General features: G+C 51.8%; 2 protein-coding genes and 1 long non-coding RNA gene across 17 annotated transcripts in view; 2 read left to right on the plus strand and 1 right to left on the minus strand.

The window, feature by feature from the left end:
• Nucleotides 1-15,341, plus strand: part of RALGPS1 (Ral GEF with PH domain and SH3 binding motif 1) — a 276,400-nt gene extending 261,059 nt beyond the window's left edge. For 9 of the 11 annotated variants that reach the window (XM_045469762.1, XM_045469772.1, XM_045469771.1 and 6 more), the window contains 6 exons: nt 721-804; nt 2,148-2,253; nt 3,234-3,326; nt 3,517-3,622; nt 6,622-6,713; nt 10,717-15,341. In XM_045469762.1, coding sequence (XP_045325718.1) covers nt 721-804; nt 2,148-2,253; nt 3,234-3,326; nt 3,517-3,622; nt 6,622-6,713; nt 10,717-10,746 — 511 coding nt within the window. In that variant the 3' untranslated portion in view covers nt 10,747-15,341. The remainder of the gene's footprint in view (nt 1-720; nt 805-2,147; nt 2,254-3,233; nt 3,327-3,516; nt 3,623-6,621; nt 6,714-10,716) is intronic. The other 2 variants (XM_045469768.1, XM_045469773.1) reach the window with 1 other exon arrangement.
• LOC123593621 lies at nt 40-16,964 on the minus strand. Of its 3 annotated transcripts, XR_006710407.1 has the most exons (4): nt 16,549-16,964; nt 16,197-16,346; nt 4,079-4,211; nt 40-149 (listed from the first exon to the last, which is right to left on the minus strand). It is a non-coding gene; the product is annotated as an uncharacterized LOC123593621 (long non-coding RNA). The 3 variants fall into 3 exon arrangements; XR_006710406.1 differs by lacking the exons at nt 40-149; nt 4,079-4,211 and adding an exon at nt 7,576-7,892 and having other exon boundaries at nt 16,549-16,848; XR_006710405.1 differs by lacking the exons at nt 40-149; nt 4,079-4,211 and adding an exon at nt 14,076-15,709 and having other exon boundaries at nt 16,549-16,848.
• Nucleotides 16,740-17,647, plus strand: part of GARNL3 (GTPase activating Rap/RanGAP domain like 3) — a 148,808-nt gene continuing 147,900 nt past the window's right edge. The window contains exon 1 of one of the 3 annotated variants that reach the window (XM_045469758.1): nt 16,740-16,829. Coding sequence is in view for 1 of the 3 variants with exons in the window: in XM_045469756.1 (XP_045325712.1) it covers nt 17,376-17,467 (92 nt within the window). In the remaining 2 variants the exon portion in view is untranslated. Of the gene's footprint in view, nt 16,830-16,901; nt 16,981-17,300; nt 17,468-17,647 lie in introns of those variants that run through there. The other 2 variants (XM_045469757.1, XM_045469756.1) reach the window with 2 other exon arrangements.

The following is a 17,647-nucleotide window of genomic DNA, read 5'->3' on the forward strand; positions in this document are numbered from 1 at the left end:
TATTTGAAAAGGAAGTCTTCACCCTGTCTGACTATAAATTGGGTTACATCATTGTTTAGCCAATGGGCAAGGAATGCTACAGCCCAGGGAGAGACCATGCTGCAGGGGTGAGAAGGCTGAGGACCAAGTGGATACAAGAAGTCATTCTGCTGAAAGAGGAAAAGACGAAGAGAAGAAAAATGGAAGCCTCCCCCCAAATAGGTTAAGCTCCCTGCTTACTCTGGAAACTGCACCTTCCTCTGCAAGGGCTCCCTGCTGGGGACTCTAGGAGAGAGAGGAGCTGAGAAGCCGGAGGGGTAGCCCACGGAGAGATTCCAGCCCCCCCCCCCCAGGCCCAACATGCAAGACTGCCCACAATTCTGTCGCTGTGTGTGCCCTTTTCGCTGGATTAGCCATGGAACATTTGGGCTTTCCTGCTTTTTTCTGTTAAATATGTCAGCTTCACATTGGCTAAGTGGGTGCGCCTTGATTTTAGTCACCCCCTGCCACTGGAAGAGGGGTAAACATTTAATTAGAAAGTTAAGGAAAGAATCACCTGGAGCCTTGGGAACTGGCCCTGAATGTGCCCCAGATGTGCCTGTAGCATGACAGAGGAGGTGTGGGAAGAGTTGAGGTTGAAGCTTCCCGAGCTAATGACCGCAGGGTCCGAGATACCCTCGCTTCCTCAGAGTATCCGGTTGTTCCGGGCTGTTGCTAAAAGTCCACCCTTTTCCTCTGAAGCAGGGGACGTCTCTATGCCACCCTGGGGCCCAACTGGCGCGTTCCAGTTCGGAATTCTCCCCGGACCCGGAGCTGCGTCTACAGGTATTCATTGATTGGTGTGTTCAGTTATCTGACGAACAGCTCTAGGCTGCTCGTTGGAGGCCACACACTGTGCTAGAGGTTGCTCATGGGACAGACGTGGCCTCTGCCTTGGCCCGGGACGCCGCTGCCACAGGAGAAACAGGCCTAACGGATAATCCCGGATAACTGATGGTCCCAGAGTGGAGGTGGGATGGAGCAAGGAAGGGCTCTCTGGAGAAACGACTGGAAGAGTGACAGGAATTAAGCAAATACAGGGAGGGGAGGTGTAGCGATAATAAGAGTGCCCTAAGCCGAAGCAAATGAAGGAGAGTCAGTGTTGTCAGAAATGAGAGGGGGAGGGGTGGAGATGAGGTTGGAGAGGTGGGACCGAGCAGGGTTGGGGGGAGGTGACAGACTGTGGCATGACCAGGTCATCCTGGCCAGAGGCATGGAGAGCTGGAGAGGGTGCAGGAGGAAGGCAGGAGGGGCTGCAGGGAGGCCGGGGCAGAGCATCGGGCAGTTGTCCAAAGGAAGAGCCAAGTTGGCCTAAGGTGGGGGGGACGGGCAGGGTGACTGAGAGGGGTAGTCAGGCATATGTAGGACTTGGGATCAGGGCATCCTTGGGATTTAGTAGGTTGCAGCGGTGGAGGGGAAAGTGGAGAAACACCCCAGGTCCCTGGTTCAAGCCGCCAGGTGGACGGCGGTGCCATTCACAAGCACGTGGAGAAAAAGCACCTTGAGGAAAGGCGCCAAGTTGAGGGAGATGCCCATGGGAGGCACCTGCCCAGTGAGTGAAGCCAGTGTGTGAAGCCCAGGGGACAGGTCCCGGCCAGAGCTGCACTTGGCGGCCTTCACCTGTAGGTGGCGCCTGAAACCCTGCGGCCCTGGGGGAGAAGGGAGCCCTGAGGCAAAGGTGCAGGGCTGGTCAGCTGTCCTCCTCCCCGCTCCTCACTCCACCCCCACCCCCCCACTGCTCCTCCAGGCTCCTGCCCACACAAGGAGGGGCTGCATAGGCCCCAGAGAAAGGTGGGAGCACAAGGGCAAGACAGGAGGAAGCCACCGCAGAGCTCAGGACAGGGTGGCGGGTGCTGCTGGGGCCTGGGTTATAGGGAGCTCGGTCACCAAGCCTCGGGCCTTGCAGGCTCAGAAAGATGAGGGAGGTGAAAGTTTGCGGCTGTGGCCGCCCTGGCCCCTCTTCCTTCAAGCTGCCCTCGGCCTCAGGGGCCCCTCCCTGGCCTTTTCTTGACAGCGTTGAGTTTCTGGCCTGGCGCAGGATCAGGGACTCTGCAGTGGGGACGTGGGAGGGAGAGGGTGCCTGACCCCAGCTCCTGCAGGACGGCGTCTGACTGGTGGTCTCCCCTCAGCCCCACGGGCCCGTGCATCTGTACGCTGGGGAGCTCAGCCGCCGTGCCCACCATGGAGGGTCCTCTGAGGAGGAAAACTCTGCTCAAGGAAGGACGGAAGCCCGCGGTAAGTGCAGACAGCCCTCCATCCGGAGGCGGCCGGGGCATCGGTGAGGGCCCCGGGCTCCAGCCCTGGCTGTGCCACTGAGTGGGCAAGGGCCTCAGTTCCCATATCTGTAAATTGGGATAAAATAGTGTCTGTGTCCTAGAAGACTCGGCAAGAAGGTCACATGCATGGCCGTGCACACAGTGAGCGTGCGGTGAGCCAGGGCTGTGATGAGGGCAAGTGGAAGCTGGCAGAGCCCTGGAGTTAGGTTGGTACTGCCCTCGAGAGGGTCAGCACAGCATTGGCATTCCATCTCAGCCAGAGCACCCCAGTGCGGGTATCATGGTTCTGCTGGGCGATGGCTGAGCATGTCTGGGTTTTAAAAATGTTTTTCCCTGGGGCGCCTGGGTGGCTCTATCAGTTAAGCGCCCGACTTCGGCTCAGGTCATGATCTCACAGTTCTGAGTTCGAGCCCCCACATCGTGTTCTCTGCTGTCAGCATGGAGTCCGCTTCAGACCCTCTGTCTCCCTCTCTCTGCCCCTCCCCCCTTCAAAAGTAAATACACATTTAAAAAAATAAATAAAAATTTTTTAAAAGTAAAAAATAAAAATATTTTTCCCCAGGATATTCTTGGGCCCAAGTTACCTCAATACGTAGGAATTAAGCCTTGGCCCTTAACAAGCCTTAAACAAGCTAGGAAACGAAAGGCTCTCTGAGTAAAGGAGCCAGAGAGGGGAGGTAGGGCTTAGGGCTGAGGAGTTCAGAGGCACGGATGAGGAGGGTCTCCCTCCTCTAGGCCCTGGGTGGAAGTGACATTAGTGGGTGAGTGGCCAGGGAAGAGGTGAGGAGGTGAAGCCAGCACTGGCATTGGCTTGAGGTGGGGGGGGGGGGGGGGGGAGGGGCACCCTTCCACCAACGGGGCTGGGTCTGTAATCCGACGGGGAGGGGGGACTTCCCCACTACTTGCTGGGGTGTCATTCTGCCTCCCCTTCCTCTGTAGCTTTCCTCGTGGACCAGGTACTGGGTCATCCTCTCGGGATCCACCCTCCTGTACTACGGAGCCAAGTCCTTGCGGGGCACGGACAGAAAACACGTAAGTCCCATGAAAGGACTTTCCATGCTGGGACTTCATGTAGTATGACCTGCAGAGGAGAGGCAGAGGGAGGCAGGGGAGGTGGCAGGGGTGGGAAGGAACCTCGCCGGGCCCCCCAGCCTTCCTGGGGGAGACGATGCGGGGGAATGGAGGGCGTGGGCCTCCTGGTTACGCTGTTGCTCTTCCGCAGTATAAATCCACACCCGGCAAAAAGGTCTCCATTGTGGGCTGGATGGTGCAGCTTCCTGATGACCCCGAGCACCCCGATATCTTCCAGCTGAATAACCCTGACAAAGGTAAGCAGCGGGCCTGGCGCCGGGTGCCCACCATTTCTCTCTACCCTGTTTTCCTCTCCTACTAAATGTACATTTTGAAATGTAGGAACTTTGGGGGCTGCTGCTTTCCCTTTGCTTTAGGTTGTGATCAGAGGGTCCCCTCGCTAGTCCATGAAAAAACTGCTTAGATCGCGGTCAGTGTGTTCAGTGAGCAGTGGGCATGGCATGTGGCTCCAGGAACCCTTTTGTGGCCTCACCTGTGGCTACTGGGGCCCGTCACCTTTGGAGCTGTGCCCTCGGGGTCTTGGAATAAATAATACAACGCTGCATGAGGCAGGGACCACGTGGCTGGGAGGGTCTCAGGTCTTGGGAGATTTCAGGGATGCCCCTGACATCACCTGTGCTGTGAGACTCTCACAATATCCTAGTCCAAGGCCAAATCTGAGAAGAGCCTTTTTACAAAAGCCCCAACTTTACCTTGTCTGGCCATCTTCCATTTCCCTCCTGGTTCCACCCCTCCTCCATGACCATGTTGGGTAGAAGGAGAGGTTCTGGGCGCCATCTTGTCCAGGAGCGCTGCCTGCACTGGACATTCAGAATAGGCCACGCTCTGAACGAAACGGAAATCAGAACTACAGTGAGATATCACCTCACACCAGTCAAATGGCTAAAATAAAAAAGACAAGAAATAACAAGTATTGGTAAGGATGTGGAGAAAAGGGAACATTTTTTTTTTTTAATTTTTTTTTTTTTCAACGTTTTTATTTATTTTTGGGACAGAGAGAGACAGAGCATGAACGGGGGAGGGGCAGAGAGAGAGGGAGACACAGAATCGGAAACAGGCTCCAGGCTCCGAGCCATCAGCCTAGAGCCTGACGCGGGGCTCGAACTCACGGACCGCGAGATCGTGACCTGGCTGAAGTCGGACGCTTAACCGACTGCGCCACCCAGGCGCCCCAAGAAAAGGGAACATTTGTGCACTGCTGATGGGAATGTGAAAGGGTACAGCCACTGTGGAGAACAGTATGGAGGTTCCTCAAAAAATTAAAAATAGAAACACCGTATGATCTAATAATTCCATTACTGGGTATTTACCCAAAGAAAATGAAGACACTAATTCAAAAAGCAATTCACCCCTATGTTTAAAGTTTATTGCATTATTTACAATAGCCAAGATATGGAAGCGACCTAAGTGTCCTTTGATAGATGAATGGATAAAGAAGGTGACACACACACACACACACACACACACACACACACACACAAACACCATAAAAATATTATGCAGCCATAAAAAAGGATGAGATCATGCCATTTGTGACAACATGGATGGACCGAAAGAGCATTATGCTGAGTGAAATAAATCAGACTGAGAAAGACAAATACCATATGATTTCACTCATATGTGGAATCTAGAAGGAAAAAAAGCAGAATCAGACCTATAAATACAGAGGATGAACTAATGGGTGCCAGAGGGGAGAGAGGGGAAAGGGGTTGTCAAAATGGGTGAAGGGGAGTGGGAGACACAGGCTTCCAGTTACGGAATGAATAAGTCACAGGAATAAAAGGCACAACATAAGGAATATAGTCGATGATATTTTAATAGTGTTGTGTGGTGATAGCTAATAACTACACTGTGGTGAGCACAGCATAATGTATAAACTCGTTGAAGCGCTTTGTTGTACAGCTTAAACTAATGTACCATTTTGTGTCAACTCTACTCAAAAAAAAAACAAAAACAAAGCAAAAAAACCAGAACGGCCATGCTAATCTTCCTGGTGGTGCACGTCACATGACAAAACCCTGAAATGCCTGAGTGTTGGGTTCTAGCCAGGCAAATTCGCTGGGATTATAAAGTCTCTGAGCATCTTCACATCCTCACAGGAATGTTCTAGTGCAAAGTTCGTGTATTTAAAAAGCACCTGAGGATCTTGTTAAAATTCAGATTTGGATTCAGCGGATCTGGGGTGGAGGCCAAGCTTCTGTATATCTAACAAGCTCCCAGGTAACAGCTGCTGCAGGAGACAGACCACACCGTGACTGGCAGGGTTCTAATGTCATTAGCTGGGCAGTAAAGGAGCACCAACCTCAAGGGGCCCAGGGGGCGGAGGAGAGAGGAGCCAAGTTCTCTGCTCCAGGTCTGAGCAACTGAATCCACACACAGTTAGACACACATCAGAGGGCATCCCAGGCTGGTTACCACGGGAATTTCTTCCTCAAGGCTCTGGGCCTGGATTAGAAGAGGTTTCTTGAGGAAGTAAAGGCTGTGTGCCTACATGAGCCTGACTTAAGGACCATATGGCCACAGGGACCACAGGCCACTCTTGGGCCTTAGCCCCCAGGAAAGCACTGTCCCCAAGCAGAAGGCAGTACGACACAGAGGGTGGCCAGGGTCTGTGGATAAATCCAAAGGATCTGTGAACTTGAGTGGGGAAAAAATTACATCTTGGTTTTCTGTGGCCTCTCACGCCTTTATTTACAAGCATTAGACTACGAGAACGTTCACAACATCTGTGATTTTATCTGCAAGAAAAACCACAGATGTTTTCCTATCACATATTATTGCAGATTTCTCAGAGTGGTATTTCTACTCATCTCTCTGGAATTACAGTACCGTGTCAGACCTGCCCCTGGGTCTTGTTATCGGTGGGTTAATAGAGAAACCCAGGTATATCTGTGTCATTCACGTTGTTTGGTAGTTTGATAACTGTATTCCAGTGGTATTGATATCCTTTGTATTTTCTTTTATGCATTTGAAAGCATTATCCTGAGAAGGGGCCACAGACTTCACCAGAGCCAAATGCACCATGACCCCCCAAATGGTTAAGAGCCCTGGTCCAGAGAGAGAGCCCAGAGGCACCAGAAGTTCTGCCTCTGCCAGCCCCAAGCTTGCCCTGGGCTGCTCCTGACCTTCCTTGGTTTAGTTAACCTATGTTCACGTTTATCTTCATGCCCTAGCCACGGGCAGACCCTCCCAGGTGCCCTCCCTCTTCCTAACCAATAGTTTCTCTGCCCGTCAGGCAATGTTTACAAGTTCCAGACTGGTTCCCGGTTCCATGCAATACTGTGGCACAAGCATTTGGATGATGCATGTAAAAGCAACAGGCCTCAGGTAAAGTCACCAAAACCCTGCTTGTCACATAAAATATCCTTTCCCACCCTTGGGACTAAGGGTCCATAGAAAATAAGAGCTCCCTCCTTCCCTCAGGGCCTGTTAGCTCTGCTCCCAGACACCCTCTTTTGAAAAGCCTTTTTCCGTGAGACAGGGCACCGTCTGCTCAGCTTAGGACTAAGCCTGGCTCCAGACCAGAACTTTGAATCTGGTCCCTGTGTCTTTCCCACTAAAGGAAGTGGGAAACATCCATTGGGCACAGTTAGGTGGCAGGGGTGATGTCGCCCCAAGGATCACGATATAGCATCTATTTAGACCATCCCCCTCACAAAAGTTGATTCATGGGAATACTCCAGACTGATGAAAGGGCCTCCCTGCCCCACAGCCCTTAGGAATAATAATATTAGCTAATACTGAGAGCTAACCATGGCCGCTGCTCAATGTATTGGAGCCAGGGGGCCTCTGGTCTGCAACCTGCCCAGGACCAGGCATTATGGGAAATGCTTTCCCTGCAGGATTTGACCCAAATCCTTCCAACACTCGTTGAGGTAGGTTCTCTTACTGTCTCCATTTTATGCTGAGGACACTGAGGCTCAGAAAGTGGCAGATACTCGTTTAAGGTCCCACAGTTAGCAAGATCTAACCCTGGTCTGCCTGACACCGAAGTCTATACTCTCTGCCTGAGCTATCCCGCCTTGCACTTCCCAGAGGGCCCCCGGCTTGCTCAGCCTCCTGCAGTTGAACTAAAGGTCTGGAAGCACGGCCTTGGCTGTCAGGCTTCTGGGAGGCCTGGCTCCCCAACCCTCAGCACCCGAAGGGGCAGGCTGGGGCTTCCTGCCCCCAGGAGTCAGTGGGCAGCATTTGGCCACTGGTGGCAGGATTGGTACTCCTGCCCGGAGGCCTCCCTCTCCGTGCTCCCCAGGGATCGGCCAGAAGAGGGCACTGGGGAGTGGATGCCTCTCAGTGTGGGGACAGAGCAAGCACCAGAGTGTAGAGTGGGCTGTGGCAGCTTCTGGTGGGTAGCAGCTGGGAGGCACCAGCTCTGAGGTCTGGGGTGGGTTGGGGGCCAGCAAAGGCTATTTCACGCCAGGCATTTGGGTCCAGGAGGATGCTGGTGACAGCACAGTTTTCTCGAAAACCAGAAGGAGGTCTCAGTTTGGTCCCCTTCAGGATTTTCATCTGTAATGTGAGAACATATGCGACAAGCTGGTCAGATTATAGATGATGGGAAGCGAGAAAGCAGAATTAGCAGAAAGTTCTCGACAAACTAAAACAGTAGGAAAGACTGACAAGGGGAAAACTTGAGGTACCACTTCGAGGAAAGCTCAAAAAATAAATTGCATTTGAGTCCCCCAACTCACCTATCTGCCTGCTGGGAATTTGCCCCACTGATACACTCACACATGCGTGTGGGTAAGAATGTTCACTGCAGCATTGTCCTTGATAGAACTGGAAACCTCTGTGACCGTCAGTAAATCCCTATTGTCCACCACCTGATAGCAATTAGAAGGAGGGAAGCAGATCTGTGTGTGTGGTACCCTGAAAGGGGCTCCAAGACAGAAGTAAAAGGCAAAGTACAGGGGCACCTGGCTGGCTCAGTCCATAGAACAGACTCTTGATCTCGGGGTCATGAGTTCGAGCCCCAGGTGAGGCGTAGAGATTACGTAAAAAAAAAAAAAAAAAAAAAAAAAAAATTTAAGCGAAGTCTAAAACATGCAAGGACGATCTTATTTGTATTAAAATACATAAACATATTTATAATATGTATGTTTATGTCTGCATATAAAATTTCTACAATGATATACAAGAAACCAGAATTCCGTGGTATCTGGAGTGCTTATGTATATTTTTTTACATTAAACAAATGTAATTGCTTGTCTCCACGATGGGAAGGCCAGGGTTTTTTGTTTTTTTGTTTTTTTTTGGTAGTCACCTGAAAGTGACCCCCAGTGAACAAGGCCTCAGGTCACATGAAGAGAGGACAGGCACCCTGACCTTTTCCAAACTAGTCACGCCGTGTGTGTCTGGGGCCCCTTGTGAGCTCCCGAGTGCCGTCCTAAGAGAACAGAGCACAGGAGCTCACCTGCCACGCACACGTGGCCCTGTGACCTGTGAGCAAGAGGCCGTGGTGGCCAGGGACTGCCTGCCCGGAGGTGGGCCACCACGAGGGCGGGGCAGGGGAGAGAAACCCGGCCTTGGCATCTGCCCGGTGGCAACAGCTTAGGCACCTCAGTGGGAGCCAAGATGCTTGCTCCAAGCAAGAGCCCATTGTCCCTTCTGTGGGCCAGGGAAGGGACACCTCTGAGGATGGCAGCGACTCCAGGGCAGATAGCAGGGAACTGGGTCCAACCCATTTGGCAGAGCAGGTGTTTGGTTAAAAGGACAAACAGGATTTCGTGTATGGCAAATGCAATGTGACGTGGCAAAAGGTTTTGCAACTTTTAAGTATTTTTGTCCAATTTTTAGACCTAGGGGATGGGGATCTTTTATTTTCTTCTACTTTTTTCCCCTTTTATTTTGAGTTTACTTTCAACCTCATATCCCCGCTCTATGCTGTGATCATAAAAAATTGGCAACAGCTAAATACTCCACAGCAGAGGATTCAGTGACGCCCCGCACATCCGTGTGATGGCGTCCAGGAGGCTCCAGTGAAAGCCATCACAGAAAGGCATCTACTCCCATGGGAGATCTCAGTGACTAAAATTGGTTTTCTCTTTTGTGGCCTTGCGTTTCTTAAAATTGTTTGTACTAACACTGAATACACTTACACCTGACTTACAACATATGTGTAAGGTGTAAACCACAGCTATACAACAAGCACCCAAGTACCTGCCCACCCAGCCAACCTAAAGGCAGGACCTCCTGGGGCCTCGGAACCCTTCCCTCGCCCAGGGGCCTTTTCCTATTCAGTCTCCTTTCTGTCTGCCTGCACCCCATAACCACTTGCCGATTTATTTACTGTGTCTTTAAAATGCTGGCACGTGTATTTGATTCCTCAATGTATTGTCTGGGTTACATTTTTAAAAACATTTTTATAAATAGAACTGTAACTAGATATTTTCTTCTGTGACTTGCTCTTTTCCTACAATGTGTTCCTGAGATTCATCTGTGTCAATGTGTGTTGCTGTCATTCATTTATTTGTAGTGATTTTTTTTTTTATTAATTCTGCTGGCAGTGATCCCAGGGATGATTTCCTGCTTTTTGCTATTTTGAACAGTGCTGCTGTGACCGTTCTTATAACTCTCTTCTGGTGCAGGGAGATGCATTTTTTTTCCAATTCATCACTTTGACCAAATTGATACCAAGATGGATTTGTTTTTGATGAAATTGCTTCTCCTCAAATTTCCTGGAACCCCGTGGCAGTTGCTAGGTTGGGGGGCCTGGGGCTGGGGGCGGATTTGAAGGGACAGGGAAACACCCTGACCTTGAGCTGGTGGTCTCCCCAGCAAAGGGAGCTGGGATCGTGTTCTGGGGACACAGCCATGGGAAGGTCTTAGGGGTCCTGACATCCCGACTACTCCTCCTGGTGCTTCCACTTGTCAATTCCTGCCGTGCCCTCACAACCCACACCGGCCCGCTGCTGTCCCTTCCAGAGGCATACGCCCATTCCTGCAGGATTTGTCTCTTCTCGGCTCCAAGCAAAGTTTTATTTTGATGCCAGGATAGTGATTGAGAGCAGGGGCTCTGGTGCCTTAGCCTGTCGTTTACTCGCTGTGGGCTTTCCCTCTCTAAGCCTCAGGGCCCTCATTTGTGTAATGGGGACACTTCCAGAACCTGCCCCAAGGGGTGCTGTGAAGACTGGAGGGGCGTGTTGATGTTAAGCGCCTGGTACACAGTGGCCACTTAACAAACAGTGGCCATTATTCCTGCCAGGCCCTCTTCCCCACCTGACCTGCTCATTCACAGACTAACTGGGAAGGACCTGATCCCTTCCCTTAGGGGCACCCCCTGTCCCCTTCCAAAAGGTTGGAACTTTGACAAGAGGTGAGCTTTCTCTTCTAGGTACCTGCAAACCTTATGTCATTTGAATAAGTCTCTGCAGGACTTGGCGTGACTTCAGAGGCTTCTGGGAGCCCAGCCTGGGACTGGTGGCGAAGTGCATGTCCTGGGCACGGGCTTTTGGCCAGGGTGCTGGGTGACTCACAGCCGGACTCACGAGGACTCGGCCTGCGGCCTCACGGTCCAGCGGGCTCTGCCAGTGCAGCGTCCACCTACACCAATCCCCAGCGACTCTCATGACACTCATTCTTCAGCGCCACCCCGCAGGGCCGTGGCTGGGCCCCGGACTGTGCACCCCACCCTCCCTCTCTGGGCCCTCGTCCGTCCACCAACTGCTGCTTCGATCAGAGAGCATCCGGCCCACGTTGGGTCCCCCGTGCTTCCTCCCGGACAAGAGTGGACAGAGTTCACCTGCATGAGGGGCCAGAGAGAAGGCACAGACTATGGAGTTGGCTTTTTATACCCCAAGTGCACGGGGTCGCTCGCCCACAGGGCTGCCTCAGATTTTGTACAACCCCCCAAGCGTCCTCTGCGTGTGTGTGCCGTGTACGTGTGCGAGTGAGTGTGAACTCTTCAAGAAACATGCATTTTGGCACAAGACGTGTGACATCACACCCTTCATTCGCTTTGAGGCCCTGCTTTCACCTTACGTGATAGCCTTGTCCACCGAGGAAGGTCAGAGTGAGAGCCCAGATTCCTATGTTAAGGGTCCCTTGCATTCTTTTACTGTAAACAAACAATGCCTTAAATTGTGTCTTGTTTTCTGTTCCTATGGGTGCTATTCATCTGGAAGGCCTGCTGTCTGGGCCCCTGGGTCCCCTCCCGGCCTCGTTGCTGTTGGCTCTTCTGAGACAGGACCCGGCTTTAGGACTGTGGACTGGGCTGGCCTGCTCGCTTCCTCCCACCCCTCTCCTGCAGGGTCTGAAAGCCCTTGTCTTCTCACCCCTGGACCATGCCAGAGGGGGAAATTGTGACACTTTCTCCCAGCTTCCTCAGAAGCACTCGGAGGCCGCCATGCTCACAGAGAACGGCTGCGCAGAAGCCCCTGTGCACCAGCCTCTCCCCGCAGGCCAAGGCTTTGCTCCCATCATCTACTGCCAGGGCGGGGCCCGCTGGGATCCCTGGTTACACTGGGGAGCTGAGTGACACTGAGGCCTTAAGCTCCCCCCAATCTTGCCCCCAAACGCAGTCACCAGCAAGTTCTCCACATCCAAGTCCAAGGGCACAATTGTCGATGATTATGGTGACCAGAGAGCAAAGCCCTGGGGAGTGAATGGTCCCAGCTCCGCATTCAGTTAAGAGCTCTTCACATGAACAATGTCCTTTTATCTGTCACTGTTTGTCTTTTTAGTGACTTTTATTTTGCACAAATACATTTTTATTCAAAATAATGAATAAAAGTTAGCTTTATTTACGGTAGCTTTATCACCAGAGCTTCTCTCTCCCCTTCCCTAATCTGGGTGTCCAAATTCTGAGAAGGAAACCCTGAAATGGTTTTCTGAATTCCCTGGGTCCTCGTTGCTATCATGGTTTCAGAGCTCACACTGACCAGACATCAAACCACCCTTAAGAGTTTCTGGGCGATATGCTTCAAAACAACATCTTACCCAGTAAACAGTGTTGGTAAATTTAAAAACTACCAAAGGACCCACCACTGTCTTTTGACCAAATGGTGACAACTTTTCTGAAAATTCTAATGAATCAGTGAGGAAAGTAGTTGCCATCAGCGTCTTATTTTATGGTTGAGCCTTAGTGTGCTCAGTAACTAGCCCTTCTTTGGAGCAAAGTCTTGAATACTTCTGTGCCGGGAGAGACTCCAGATGGTAAAGTTGGTGCCGTCCAACCTTAGCTGTGAGCGCTCCGCCCACCGGCACACAGATGGGGTCCGGATGCGCACACCTAATTCATACCAATGACTACTCAGATTAGCATCTAGAGGCTGAAAGAAAACACCAAACACTCCCAACACCTCTCACTAGAACCATTCAGGTCAACGCTTTAACCTACATTGAATCTGCTTCTACCGGTTAATATTTTTTAAGTCTTAAGTTTGGATGGAAGCGTTAAGACTGGAAAATCAGCCACAGACTTTCCTTGGGTTTCTCCACTCTTCAACTGTCCTGGCTCTTCTCACATGAAATGCTACAGATGTCAATCCAAAACACTCAGAATTTCAGGCTCCACTAAATCAGATCATTTTCTGCGCTTTATAAAATTTCTTCCTCTCTCACAAATGCTTCCTTCTGAGCTGAATTTGAAATAGCACAATTGTAATTGTTTTCCAAATGTCTTCTCACCCATTGAGACGGATCCCACATCCCCTCCTAGAAACATTCTTAGCTTGGATTCTTGAAGAATCTGCTTAGACCTTGTTGGCAAAGGCCTTCAGAACTGGTTAAGAACCTTGAACATACCAGAAAAGTCCTGGAGACGGGCTGAAAGGTGCCTGGGCTCTCCCAGCAGGGACACGGGGCCAAACACGTAAGTGCAGATTGTCTTCTCAGCATTGGTTTGTCTCTCAAGCAGCAGGTGAGGAGGTCCTCAGGCTGGGACAGAAGAGACCAGGCACAAACCCCAAAAGGAAGAAATCCATGGGTGGATTCTCACCCTGGAGGGAAACGTTTCTAGTTTTTGCTTCTTGACTGTCCATAACGCACAAATGTTTGTGAAACCATTGAAGGTGGTATGTCTTACATGCATGTGCTGAGTTTTTTTTTTTTTTTTTTTTTGAGCAAATAGATCATGGCACCCCAGAATGAAAATTGCAGAATGCTTTCTACAAACTGTGGAATAGGTAGTTGGTAGCATTACAATGCCCCAAGAACAGCTCATCTACCTCTCCCTGGGAATAATTTTCGCCCCTCTCGGTTGGAATGTGTCTTATAACTCAAGGTCAGCCACGTGCATTCTAACAACTGAAATGCTTCATGGAGGATTGATTCAGTGGAGAGCAGGAGACATAATATTCTGAGTGTGCCCAGTGAGAGAGTGTGGCCTCCCTTTCTTTCCCTGAAGAAGCCCATACATCACCCATTTGTGGAACCTAAAGCGGAAGATACTTGAAGGCATTCTGTTTAGGAAAGAACCCACTCTCTTGCCAACTGAATTTATAAAGCGTTATTTTCCTTACCAAGATGGCCAGTATTTCTTTCATTATCTTCCTCTCCCACCTCCCAAGCCCAAGATGTGTATCTTTCAGGATGCCATTTTACAGGTGGAAAACAATCCATGAAAATGGGAAGCCTTTCGCAAGGGAGGTCTGATTTCATTCCACAGGTGGGGTCTACAGCTCTACACCCACATTACTGATGCTCATAACAAGGTGAACATTGCTAAAAACACAATCTAACTTATTTTGTGTGACTTCATAAATGACTTCAATCAGCCCTACATCGTACTGACACGTTGGGTGATTTCATATATTAAAAAGAAAAAAAAAAACTACAAGAATCTCTTTGAAATAACATTCTCTGCACAAAACCACTCATTCGTTCATTCATTAATTCACTCACATCTCTAGTGAGTGCTTCCTGTGTGCCAGGCTCTACCAGGGATATACTGTAAATGGCTGAGAACAGGCAGACCCAATCCTTGCCCTCGCGGAGCTGACCACTCAACGAACAAATAATCCTCAACATGGCATCTCCTCTGGCAAGACCCTGCCTCTCTCCTAACACTGGGTTAAAAACCCTGCGCAGATTCCTCCAGAAAGGTTTCAAAATGCTCAACAGACTGGACAGCCTCTTGCTCTGCGAGTTCAGTTGCAACGAGAACTAGATGGAGTCGTCGTCCTAGAGGCTGGTTGGCGCGGAGAACACCCAGGCACAGGGCTACGGTTGGGCATGCCGAGGACTCTTGAGGTGGAATGAGAGAGAAGGGTCGGAATATTCACAGTATTTACTTCAGAGGCTTTTTGGTTTTAAATTTCATGGTCAGATGCAGGTACAGCATGAGCGAGAGCTGCATTTTTTGGGCGTTGAGAACTTGTACCACGGACCACGTTGGAGTCCCGTGTGGCACAAGTGTGTGTATACTGTGTGCAGCCCCCAAATCCCTTTTTGCAGCAGCAACGTGATGGGTCATCTGTCTGTTCTCTAATCATTAATCTCTTTTTTTTTTTTTCATTTCTGAACGACTGTGACCATTCAGTAATGAAATATTAGTAATTAATTTATTAGTATGGTATGATCTTTAATAAATTTCGTGCCAAAATGCATGGTTTTTCAATTAGCATTCAAAATGTTGCGTAGAGAGTAGTTTTCAATTTCTTATGTATCCTGCAAAGTAAGTTGAAAATCAGTTTCTACATTTTAATTCGTTTCTTGTTAAATCTGTTGCACTCTCCTGGGCTGTCTTTTATCTTTTCTTTCCCCCCAGCGGAACCCCTGCATGCAGTTGTGTAAGGACTTTCTCTAATTCTTGTGAATTGTCTCACCCGCAATAACCACTGAACATCAGCCCCCTGTGGGATTCTTTAGATTTTTGGTGAAGTATTTTGTTACCTCAGTCTTGTATCAAGTTGCTGTATTTTTCAGCTTGTTACACTGATAATAATTGTTTCACTAATTAAATACTTTAATGTACAAACATCTTTGTTTACTTTGAAATTAAATGTGTTTTCCAATGAACGCTGCTCACTTTATTAATCACGCGCATTCACTTGGCAAACCATTGCTGTTGCCAGATACAGACACGAAGGAGGTCTGGGGCACTCAGAGCCCTGCTCAGAGGTTACTAGAACGTGAATAACATATGGGAGCAGTGCCCCCAGGAAAGGGCAGAGTCAGTGCTTTGGGCACACAGAGAGAGGAAGGTGGAGGATCTGGGGAGGGGACAGGGGCATTTGGGGATTCATTTCAGAGATTGCTGAACACATGGAGGACGGGGGAGGCAGGAAGACAGAAAGGAGAAGGAGAAGGAGCAGGATGAAGTTGGGAAAAGCAGCCAACCCAGTCTCACTGAGCGAAGGATTTTGGGGAGGTAATGGGATCCAGGTCTGAAAAGATACATAAGGGGGAGTTTAGGATATTAAGCAAAAACCAGAAGCCCCCTGTAGCTTGCTTAAGAAAAGGGGGGCTGTCTTGCAAGCCTGTCTCATGGAAACACGTGGGAGGACCAAAATGGGGTCTCGGGGGGGGGGGTGGGGGGTTGGAAGGAAAAGTGGAAAGCCGCCTACATCTTTCTCCCCTTCATTCTCCATGCAGATTGGCTTCTCTGCTGGAATGTGCAGCAGCAAAGGAGTCCAGACATTACAGTGAAAGCAGCAGGAAAGTCATGAGGGAGTGTGTGCCAGTGACACGATCCAAACTGATCATGGGAGCCCCAGCCCTGCCTGCCTCAGTTTCCCGGTTAGTGGCTTCCAAAGCGGCAGTGGCTGATTCTCCAAGCACAGGCTCCCACACACACTCCTCAGTCTCTGCTCCACCACCCCAGCATAGCCACACTTCCCTCGCCACCTGACTGCTGAGGGGCCCCGGGCTTACCTCCTCGTGATTTAGACGGCACAGTGACCTCCAACTTTACCAGGTAGGGTCGCTGCTCTCAGCCCCAGTGCAGTGCTCAAGGGCTCTGAGACAGATGCATCTGACTTCGAGAGGAGGTGAGGACGGTGGTGTATGGGAGTTGTCACACAGCTGCAAAGTGTTCATCACATCCAGTCAAAACTTGAACCCACAACTCGTCCCCTGCAAAATTCCAACCCCTCATCCTCATTGCCGTCAGGCGCCACAAACGGCCACCAGGAGACAGCAGTACCACCACTTAAAGGATGGAGATCCGCGAGTTAACACAGACTACGGTAGAAAGGTTATTTAGCCTTGAGGGCAGGTATCTTACCCCTGCGCCTGGCGGGCGTTGGCCGGAGCTCCAGCGCAGGTGAGGCGGAGTGGGCGGGGCCGCCGGCGTGGGCGGGGCCGTGTCGCAGGCTGAGCCCCGCCCAGGACAGGGTGGAAAGCAGAAGGAGTGAACGGGCCCTCAGACTTTAGAGAGAAAAGGGGGGGCCGTGCCGGTGAGCGGGGGTGTAGGGAAGGGCGGCCCCCAGAGGGACGCAGCTACTAGAAACGGCCTGGAGGTACTGAGGTGTGGAGGGACGACGCTCGAGGAAGCCGACCCTTGGGGTGAGGGCAAAGGCCACGCGAGAACTTAGCGCAGGAGTAGGTGGGCGGGGCCTGGGGCTGGGCTGAGGGGAACGGAGCGGGAGGGGCGGGGCCTTGGGCCCGACCGAGCTGAGAACAGGGTGAGCGGTTTAGGCGTGTTGGCCCGACGGAGGTGAGGAGAGCCCTCACCCGGGACGCTGTGAGGCCGCCGTGGAAAGGGCGTGGCTGGAGCTTGAGGCCGGGGCGGGACGTTGACCCGGCTGAGGAGCGCGGGGAGAGCAGGGCTGAAGTTCGGGGCGGGGGCGGGGCGGGACCTAAGCCTGGTTTGGGAGCTCGGGTGGGTGGGGCTGAAGTTCGGGGCGGGGCCGGGGCGGGATCTGGACCCGGCTGCCGGTCACGGAGTGGGCTGGACTGAAGTTCGGGGTGGGGCAGGGGCGGGGCCTGGGCCCGGCGGAGGCGCGCGGGGCGGGGCATGGGCTGCGGCGTGCGAGCCGAGCGTCCCGCCGAGCCCCGCCGAGGCCCGAGCCCACCCGAGTGCGCCCGAGCCCGCGGCCCCCGCCCGGGGCGATGGAGCCGGAGCCCGGCGGGGCGGCCGCTGCGCTTCTGCGGCAGAAGAGGGCGGCGCTGCGGCGCAGGGGGTGCAGCTTTGAGAGCCCCAGGTACAGCGGCTGGGGAGGGGTGCGGCCGGGAGGGAGGAAGCGGGGACCCGGCCACGTGGTGGGTGGGGGGCACCCTGGGGGGACCAAGGGCTGCGAGACCCTGGTGTGGGGAGGGGTCGCTGGGGGGGGGGGTGGTCTGAAGGGATCCGGCCAGGAGCCAGGGCCAAGCGGCCGGGGGTC

Source organism: Leopardus geoffroyi, chromosome D4, assembly GCF_018350155.1.
Source record: "Leopardus geoffroyi isolate Oge1 chromosome D4, O.geoffroyi_Oge1_pat1.0, whole genome shotgun sequence".
In the NCBI taxonomy this organism is placed as follows: Eukaryota; Metazoa; Chordata; class Mammalia; order Carnivora; family Felidae; genus Leopardus; species Leopardus geoffroyi.